Source organism: Folsomia candida, unplaced genomic scaffold (assembly GCF_002217175.1).
Source record: "Folsomia candida strain VU population unplaced genomic scaffold, ASM221717v1 Fcan01_Sc006, whole genome shotgun sequence".
Taxonomy (NCBI): Eukaryota; Metazoa; Arthropoda; class Collembola; order Entomobryomorpha; family Isotomidae; genus Folsomia; species Folsomia candida.
The window spans coordinates 3791227-3801809 of record NW_019091198.1 but is presented as its reverse complement, the minus strand read 5'-3'; the positions used below and the strand labels follow the sequence as shown (position 1 = coordinate 3801809).

At 37.8% G+C, this 10583-nt stretch overlaps 1 protein-coding gene across 4 annotated transcripts in view; it reads left to right on the top strand.

Moving 5' to 3' along the window:
• Positions 1 to 673: 673 nt before the first annotated feature.
• Positions 674 to 10583, top strand: part of LOC110850718 (serine/threonine-protein kinase pim-1) — a 41515-nt gene continuing 31605 nt past the window's right edge. The window contains exons 1-3 of one of the 4 annotated variants that reach the window (XM_022098241.2): positions 674 to 972; positions 1449 to 1506; positions 1666 to 1986. In XM_022098241.2, the coding sequence (XP_021953933.1) occupies positions 1773 to 1986 (214 nt within the window). In that variant the 5' untranslated portion in view covers positions 674 to 972; positions 1449 to 1506; positions 1666 to 1772. Of the gene's footprint in view, positions 973 to 1300; positions 1507 to 1660; positions 1987 to 10583 lie in introns of those variants that run through there. The other 3 variants (XM_022098238.2, XM_022098242.2, XM_022098240.2) reach the window with 3 other exon arrangements.

Below are 10583 nucleotides of genomic sequence, written 5' to 3'. Positions count from 1 at the left end.
TACACTAATCCTCCATTTCCTATGAAAATCGATAAGCACATCTTTTGTGGTTGAATGACTCAACGTGAGAATAGTGATGGCCACCACCATTCACATTTAACGTTGCAACTGAATATACCTAAATACAACCCGGTCAAGAATTTGGAGACATTGCCCTCCATATTTCATTTGAATATTACAAGTTTCAACTCTTCACCTTCCCAATGAATTGGAACTTGTTGCCTTTGCATAAACTAAATATTGGTCGTTATCTTAAGAGTCTGTCGAGATACTTGTTCTTCTTCCTTCACAACATCCGTCATCTCATTATAGGTGAAGTGGATGGAGGTTGAACCCTTTTCCTAGAAACTAACTTACCCAAACCTATGGTCGCCTTTTGGAATATTTTTAACTTGTGCATGCATTGTTCATATGGACATCCAACCCATATTGTAAATTTGTGTCCTCTGTTGTAGTATATTCTCTCGTATTTAATTATTTATGCTGCTGTTGACAACCAAAAGCTTTACTCACCATGACGACACATAGGAATACTCCATTATCAGATGTCTATATATATGCCAAGAGCGAAGACTTTTGAGAAAATTCCAAGGGAAAGGCACTCCTCCGTCCATCAACAACAACCAACCAACTAGTATTATCTCCAGTGTTTATATAATTTAAATATTCTACAGCGAACTTCCAGTCGAGTAAAGTCCACAACTGGAGCAACGAGAAGAACCGAATTCAAGGGGACACCACTTATTTACTACTTGCACCTTATCTCCGTACTCCGTCGTCTACCTGTTGCTTCCTCCTCTCCGTTTTGTTTTGGCGGAGAAAACCAACCGTTGACTTGACCTCGCCGGCCTGTGAAGTGAAAAGCATTATCATTGGCCCCTGCCCTCTCCTCTCCTCCTCCGTGAATTAGTCACCACCATCATCGCCGTCGTCTACCAAGTTTTTTTAGAGGAGTATTATTATAAAAATATAGTAAGTTTAATTATTATTTTTATGTCCAATATTTTATTGAGGAGGGACAAGTAAGAAATTTGAAAGTTGAGTGAACCTGCGAATAAATTTGTCCTTTTAATTTTTTTGCCTGTAACGGTAGATATTATTTGGAAGTCAAGAGAGAAGGCGAAGGTACACGAGTGTTGGGTTTTGAACTTATAATAACAACTCACGATAACTGGAGTAATTGGGTCTGCTGCATATCCATACAATGCATTGAGTTATGAGGAAGCCAAACTATTGAATTGTCACCTCTCATTATTATTAAACGGTGGCTGAGTTGGTTAGAGTGCGTAGAAGTGTGGTTAGTTAGTTAGTTGTTGTTAGAGTTTAATACTCGGAATCTGTTCGGGAGGACGTCTCAACTTCCCTGGTCTTAACTGGCTGGACTTGTTCACTCATCTTCTTCATCATCATCCTCCCACCATTTACTTATTAATTTCTTCTTTCTCCAGCACATAAGAAGACGGGACAGCGTTCCAAAAGGTTATTCACTGTCGGACTCTTGACAAGGTGAGACACGGGTTGTTCCGTTTGTTTGTTTGATTTGTAATTGCCCTACTTGATTTTTTTAAATACATTTTACGGTGGTGGTGATAGTACATAGTGGGTTCAATTGGTTGCACTGACCTTGTTTTTTTTCTCCCCCCTCTTTTTTTGTTCCCAGATTAGGTGTTAACTACACGTTTTAGTAGAAATCGGACAGGATACGAACTTTCAAACCCACCATTTTTTAAGAAACAGAACCAATTTTACTTTGCAAATATTCCAAAGAAAATATGGCAGCTTCTTTGATTCAGGCACAATCTCAAATCGCCTCCACCTCGTCTCATAAAGCAGTTATGTCGACAGGCAAGGACGTTAAATCGGCCAAGGATCGCGTGGAAATAGCGGCGGAAGCGTTGGAAAATTTCGATATTCTGGTTGAACCCATGGACGACGAGACTGGGGTCAAGACGGCGGAGGAAGATCCCATACCTCCAGAAAGTATAGGTAAGCATATTGGTTTCTATTTTGTTCTTTTGCAGCAGCATCGGAGTAGAGTTGCATCCATTTCATGGCATACAATGTACAATTCGCACGACATACACAAACTGCACATGTACTGACTTACCTAAACTGCAAACACGGAGAGTCTCACTTTGCCGCATTAAAAAAACTGCAACAACCTCAGACATTAACTTGATTTTAAGAATGCATATTTGAATTCTCGATAAGGGGGACGTCGATGCAGGACAGCATAAATTTTAATGACCTTAGTATAGAAAAATTAAAGTAGGAAATAGGCATCAATCGCATTTCCTTATTTCTTTTGCGCGAGTTTAAATGGAGAGCACTGCAGTACTAAAAATATGATTTGAACCTCCTCTCCTATAGTACGAGCATAGTATTTAGTGTCCAATTATTTCTCGAAATTATTTATGTTTAGACTTTAATTACGACTTAAGTAGTACTGGATGCCGTTGTCTTTGCTGGTCACCTACCTCATGCATGACTACATTGACCCTATTTCTAAAATAAAATAAAATGCTTGCATATCAAGCAATAGTACTATGTGCATACACACATAACCAGGAGGTGTATTCAGTCAAAGACTTTATACATTTGACTTTAACTACTCTTTATTTGACCATTTAACCAAAACAAATTAGTACTTTATGCCTGGTAATTGGTAAAGGTGGTTCACCTGAACAATTTAAAAAATCATTAATGTGACATTAATCCTACAAATGGATGATTTCGTGGAAACCTTGTGCCCTCATTTCTGAATGAATTTCGTTATTTCCTTGCTGCACTTGTCTAGCTCTTGTTGTGTAGAAATTTGTATTGTTTCAAATAAAAATCGACAGCTACCTGAAAAATTCATTACTGAAAAATTCTACCAATTTTTTTTAAAAAGAGTGTAAAGTCTGCGGGATATTGATTAACTAGCATTTATGTTCTGACTGTCATTCCCATCAGTTTAATCACCTCAGAATTTAGTGACCATGTAGTATTTAGTCAACGGACTAAACCAAAAGGTTCTCTTCTTTCATTTTAATTAAGGTGGAGATTTGTAGTCATATAATTTTTGTAAATTAAAAAAATTAGGTAATTCAATTTATATACGAGTAATTTGATCTTTGTTGACGTCAGTCGAACTAAATGCACATATGCATACCCAAAAGGTTGTTGAATTGACGTTCTCATGGTTTTAACACGAAAAATTATGTTATAAAATTGTTCATATATATAATACACAAATTCCGAGATATGTGTGACACTTGTACATAGTTGAAGTACCTTAAAAAATGGTTGACATTGAATTATATTAAAGCTCTTGGAAGTCATTACTTTTAACAATTTTTATTCCGTCCACGCACTGGACTGCATCGATCAAACACATTTTGCAACCAGGTCAAATAAACGCAATTTGACACCTTAATCTGGGGTCATTTTACATGCAAGAGGTCTATAAACTCAGAAATTAATTACCGTTACACCATATTATAGATTTATTGCGTTGCACCGTGGGATTACACCTTTAGGTAGTTTCTCGTCTGATGCTTGTTGATTCGGAAAGTAATGCATGCATACCAAACACTCACTCAACATGTCTCGTTGTGCTATAATGATGAAATTTGAAATATCGACAACCTCTGGAGAGCTGATTCATCAGTGCTGATGATAAATATTTGCTCACATAAAATCGCATAAAACACAAATCAGATTGCATTTCATAAAGGGTTCCGCTTTTTAGTCGACCAGACTGCTGCACTGCAATTCGTCAGTGTTATTGACTCTTCTGGTTTATTTCGTTTTATAATTGACGTAATCATTAATTTGAGAAGTTACCTTGTACTTTGGTTCACTTGGCCAGGGCTTATGCACATGCTAACTGGACTGCTTCCAACTGGGGTCCAATTTTTAAGCCGTATTAAAGGTGGTTGGCATCAATTGTTTTTATTACCTTGTGATTTAGTACCAAGTCAATGATCTATTTGAATGAGACATTGGTGAAGGCCAAGATGCGGGTGTGACACAGACGTATCAGAAGTTCCCATGAAATCAGAATAGGTTAATTATATTATAATTGCATGCATCGATTTAAGCCAGACGCAAAAAGTGCATTGTTCATGTCTCCAAAACAAACCAAATTGCATAACATGACTTACTGGCTTCTTTTTTAAACCTGATATCATAAAATGAGCTGGTCCCCATCGTACCAACATAAGTTTAAATTTGACACTACAAAAAATACTGCAGAAATGCAATATTGCCAATGTCGTAGGTAAATACTAGATTATAAAGTAGGACTGTTACATATATCTAGGTAGATAAGTTATGCAGTAGTGTTTAACTGTCTGAACATTTAATAACAACCTACGATTGCAATTTTGTTTACTTGATCAACGAATGTCTTGCATGAGAACGAGACAACGTTACGGTGCATGTATTGATATTGTTCTGTTCTTTTGTAATTTGATGATATAGGGAAACGATGAAAAAGTCCTGATAAACCTGACCAAGTCACGTTATAACTAGATTGTACCCATTAGTTGAATCAGGTTCATTTCAATTGTCCCGAGTCTGTCTGTAATCAATACTTTTCCCACAACAACGCAGTATTTGATAGAGAATGAGCCGTGCATATGTGTTTTTGACTAAGGGGTTGATTTATTTTCATATTAATATTATTATCTACGACTACGTGATTCATTGTGTCCTTTTATTGTCAATTGTGAGACCACTAGAAAAAGAACGAAAGTAAGAAAACTTTAGAGTGCGATAGTTTCTTATCCTTATTTTAGTATCACGAGTCTGAGAGACGAAAAGTCAGACACAACAGACGAACTGAGGGAATAGTCTTTCTTAACTTGGAAATACTTATATATTACTATATTGATTCTTAGCATGGACGTCAGTCTGGTTCAAGTGCCGGGGGATTGGAACTTAGTACCTGAGAAACGTCACCCAAAAGTTCCGATCCCCTGGACATTTTAGTTATGCAAGTTACAGGGAAACGGAACCCACTTGTCGCAGGATTTAGCGGGCTTCGATTCCCCGGTACCCTCTTACGCAAAAGTTACGATTCCGCGGAACCCAACATTTTTCTTTCATTTTTCATAAATTGAATAAATTTCCGCACAAAATTTGAATTATCTCAAATTAGCCTCCCACAAACGAAGAACATTTGATAAAAAAAATTAGAATTTTTTAAAGTGGCGTTTTTCCTAAAATCACAAATATCTGACAAATTTGAGGAGCGGCAAGTCCAAAAAGGTACGGGGAATCGTCACCCAACAATTATTTTCAGGGAAAAATACAATTATTTTACAGTTATTGTAACAATTATTACGTTATAATTGTGTTACAATTATTTTTCTCTCAAAATAATTGCATTTTTCCCTGAAAATAATTGTTGGGTGACGATTCCCCGTACCTTTTTGGACTTGCCGCTCCTCAAATTTGTCAGATATTTGCGATTTTAGGAAACTTCGCCACTATAAAAAATTCTAATTTTTTTATCCAATGTTGTTCATTGGTGGGAGGTTAATTTGAGAAAATAAAATTTTTTCTTGGAAATATATCCAATTTATGAAAAATGGGAGAAAAATGTTGGGTTCCGGGGAATCGTAACTTTTGCGTAAGAGGGTACCGGGGAATCGAAGCCCGCTAAATCCTGCGACAAGTGGGTTCCGTTTCCCTGTAACTTGCATAACTAAAATGTCCAGGGAATCGGAACTTTTGGGTGACGTTTCCCAGGTACTAAGTTCCAATCCCCCGCCACTTGAACCAGACTGGACGTGCGGAATAGTTTATGTAGGAACGTTATGCCATAAATTATATGTTGCTCTTTTGCCAAGTTTAATTTTTGCATGTTGTTGTTAACATGACCCACCACAACGAAACACGTAGCAAAAATAATAGTTTGAGCCTAAAGATTATTTATTTATGTCCAGCGATGTAGAGATCATGTTCACTTTTGAAAAACTGCTGGAACCTCAAGACAACAAAATAATAAATGAGTAAGGGGAATCGTTTAGATGTGTAAAACATGCATGATCTTGTCATGAGCTTTCTTTCTATTTTTATGGTTTCTTCTTAGTTAGTCATTCGCACGTGCTGCTCGGGTAGAAATCAATGTTGGAAGAAATAAAATTTACAGAAATAACAATATATGTATACACGACTTATTTGTCAAAAGTGTTGGTGGTGGTGCTCAGCTATTTGTAACTTGACTTTGGTTAAAAATCGACAAGGGGTACGTACGACGACATATAAAGCTAGGGATATTTAAGTTCGTTTAGTTTCGCTACAGGATAAAAAGATTTTATTAGAGTGCGACGCATTCCTTTAAGAATTATATTTACTTCGGAGGTCAAACATTTTGAAATTTTTATATGCGGCCTTTCTTTTGGTCATTGTTCTGGAGGCCATAATATACGTTTCATAGACCGAAATGAGCGGTGAGTGCGTTCTGAGACAACAATTAAGACATGATTAATACCATTGACGTGTCAATTAAGGAATTTCTCTATATAAATATTTGATTACAAGCTACTATTGTTGTTGACATGACATATATAGCGTAGACACACTGTTTAAACTGAGCAAAATTAAATCTCACCCACCGCCATTTGAAACAACCTATAGCGAATAAACCTATTCAGCGACGAGGTTTACACTTGTTGCACGTGCCATTTCCTCACTCAGAATGCTTGGAATTTTAAACTTGCCTTGCATGTAATAAATAATTACTCGATTTAATGGTGGTGTAAAATTTGAAAGTTTGCGACGTTGTTACAACTATGTAGTAGTTGGTAGGAAATTGCCTTGCATATTGCTCCATGTGGTGCAGAAAATGTAGCTTTATTTCAATACCGTCACCTTCGTGTAGAATGAAATAATGAACTCGTAAAAATCAATTAGCCAAAGTAGGATATAAAATACTGTGTCATGAGTACTATGATGTTTGAGTGTTTTGATTTCCTGAACAAGTTCAATAACATTCAATTAACATTGGGCATGCATATTAAAGCCGACAAAGTAAACGCTCCAACACGAGCAATTTCTGCCAGGTGAATCTAATTGTATCACTATTTTGAGTGAGCATTATCACTTAAATGATGTTTCATGAAAGATCATCAGATTTCATGAACTTGGATTGGCCTTCACTGATACTATTTTTACCAAGTTCAACACGGGGGAATTCGTTATAATGCAGTATAATTTGTGTTGTAGGAAATCATGTCATTATAATATTTAGTAAGCTACTTAATATGTAACACCAATTAGCTCGAGATATGTATTTCGTAGTTGGGAACGAGCGAGTTGTTCGGTTGAGAGCGCAGCATAGCGACAACGCTACGAACTCTGTGAATAGTTTGGGTGTGAGTTGAACGGTGGCGCTAGTTGGACTGTTTCATGTTTTAGGCAGTCGGCAGTCGTACAAATTATAACGCTTTCACTATTTCTTTAGTTCATGGCGTGTGTATTGAAACATGTTCAAAATTTCATACGCTGCACTTACCACATTAATAAATTTGCTCTTAGGTACTTATTAGTGTCAATATATTGTCCCCTTGTATCAGTAAATTAGGCAGTGTGTTATGAAAAATCCGACACAATTCGTCTCAAACTTTGAGCATAAATCTGATGGAAAAGCCATGTAGCGTAAGGCAATTTCTCTGGTTGTGTAGGATTAAAGACGACATAATAAAGATAAAGTTGTAATAAATCCAATGAAAACGATGGATAGCTAAATGTGGGTAGCATAAGGTTGGATTAGGAAATAATTGTTTAGATTGCCAGCCATATATAAATATATGTATATTTAGTAGCAAATATAATGAAAGGGTGCTCTGTGCACTGGAATAAACACGTAGAGAAAGTATGACGAATTTATGCTGGGTAATACACAGTCAAAGGGGCAGGAAGGAATAATGACATATTGGTAGTCAGTGTACCACATTATCGAGCCTCTAATGAAAATAAAGGGCGACAGATAGTAGATTGGGGCGGAATTTGGATTTCCTCCGAGCAGTGAATGATACTCGCGAGGTATAAACATGAAGGGTATTGCAGCGAGAAAAATACAAATTTCGGAAATCGAAAGCGAATGAGCACGACTGTTGGTTTTGTGATCATAACCTCTAATGAATGAGTTCACTATTCGTAGTAAAAAGGAGGAGTAGTCGTAGTAATCGGGGTGGTTGTAGTAGGAGTAGAGTAGTAATAGTAATGGTAGTAAGAGCAATTTTTAAGGAAGGAAGAGAGAGGACGAGAGGGGAGTGACATTACATTATTTCGTATTTCCTTATATCCACTTATTTCAGTTAGTGCCAGTAAATAGTTCCTTTGTGCTTTGCTCTGAAATTCTGAATTTCAGATCCCAATCCGAATCTTTCTCCTTGGGGGATACTTAACAAGTTGGGGCGTCCACCCGTCTCTTTCCTAACATTTCATGCTTTCATGTACAGCCAATTTAGCCAGGCGAGCTCTTATTCCAGCCGTTCACGTGGTTGGTGAACATTGGATGGAGAATATGATGAAGAAAGATGAGATGAGATGCGACGAGGATGGTTTCCATCCCGGAATTTCGGTGGTACTGAGTTGAATACTGAGCAGTTGTGCCCGCCACGCCAACACGCCAGCCAGGAAAGCCAGACAGTTGTACTACCGCTGGATCGAAGTCCTAAGTTCTATAATTTTTCTGTCTCGCTCACCACCACGTATGTATATGTACATACACTCACATATGAAAGGTTACCCTGCGGGGGTCGAGTCAAACGCCTGGTGAAAGATATTGTAGTTTCCATATTACAACATCATTGTTGGACATAATGTTATCAACATTAATGCTCAAAATAAGACGCTCTCTCCCACTTTCTCTCGCACTTCTTTGAGACGCGGGACAAATTAGAAAGCGGCACCTTTCAATGAATTTTGTCTCTCTCATCTCGTGTTTTTGATTTAAAGTAGTGCTTTCTCCTGCCTGACCATTCACGCCATTATTACCCCTTCTCTCAAAAAGACAGCAATCGAGACAGTTGTAGTTGTTGGAATGGAGGGTCGTAGATAGTTGTGTAACGTAGTCGCAGCGTTGAACTTCACCACCCGACGATTTCGGATATTATTTTGGGGATGGGTTTCCTTACTTACTCGGATAGGTTTCTCTTTTCCCGTGTCCATATCCGAGAGATGTACAAGTCATTCAGTGTTCAGACCAGCTGAGGCAAAGTAGGATTATTCATGCCTTGCACCAGCAGCAGCAGTATTGTGAATTTCAGACCCGTCTCGTCCGGCTGAATTCTTCCCACGTCCGCTTATGTATACTTTTCTTTTTTCACCATCATTCAATATACAAGGAGGTTGGTTGGTAGGTTGGGGGAAAGGCCAAACTGGTTTTTTTCTTCGCTCTCTCCACTTGCCTATACACTTGGTTGCGCCAGTAATAATTCCCTACTTACCGTGTGCTTTCTCTTTTTTGTTGTGCTTCACGAATTACTTGTGTGCTGTACATATCGGTGTATACATAGTGTACCTTAATGTTATGATTATTACGGCTAGACTGTGTATTTTAGCCTCCGTAACGGAGGATATTAAGTGCTCAAAGGAATGATTAATCTGCAGTAATAGAATTTTAAGCTTACCCATTCATCTTTGGTTTTGTATCGGGTTTGAATCTGGATCCTGATTAACTTCTTATTGCCACTACTATGAGCACATCCATTTTCCTTCTTCTCAATCTAGCGAGAATTATCCTTTTGTGTACGATTATCCTTCTCATAAATATACGAACCACTTCTAACTCTAAAGTCGTTGTAATTCCACGACTTGAATTTAATACCTACATATTATTTTTAATATGCGTGTGCACCATATGCCCAAAAAGAGACAGGGTCCAATATTTGCGTATGTTTGTAAGTTGATTGCGAGGCATAATTAGACAGGTCTTTCCCAATACGAGAAAATAAATGTTTCATACATTTATCCCGGATAATATGGGCCAGTCATTACAACCAATCATTAATGTGGGTATGCTCACGGTCTATTCCCGGAGAAAGTTGACTGAGGCCATGGAAAATGAATGACACAGTTAGGGCAACGAGGTCAGCCATTTGAATGAGGGCGTCCTTGATTGGACTGTAAAAACTGGCGTATATCAAGGTGAACCCAAAACCAGACCCTACCAGCAGCAAGAGTAGGGCATCGACTTTCACCACTGCATCACTAACTTTACCCAGCTTGTTTTGTCTGACCGCACGACTGGCTTTTCTTTCTAATGGAATCACTATCTAGAACCAAAACCACATTCCAAAGCAATGGCTTTCTCCTTAATGTCACAGGTAGAAGAAAAATAAGTGGAGCTATGCAGCAGTCAGCAGACTCATGTGTCGGCATGAAGGACGTCTAGCAGCGAATTACATTATAAGTAAACACAGTGCTGTCAGAAGTATTGAACACAGATAAACCGTAAACATGGAGTCTCACTTAACTAGGTTTTACATGAAAATTATTAATTAGACTGAATTAATTACCACATTCCTTACGTTTACCACTTTCCCCCTTAAAAATACGTTGCATTAACCACATCCAGTAACATA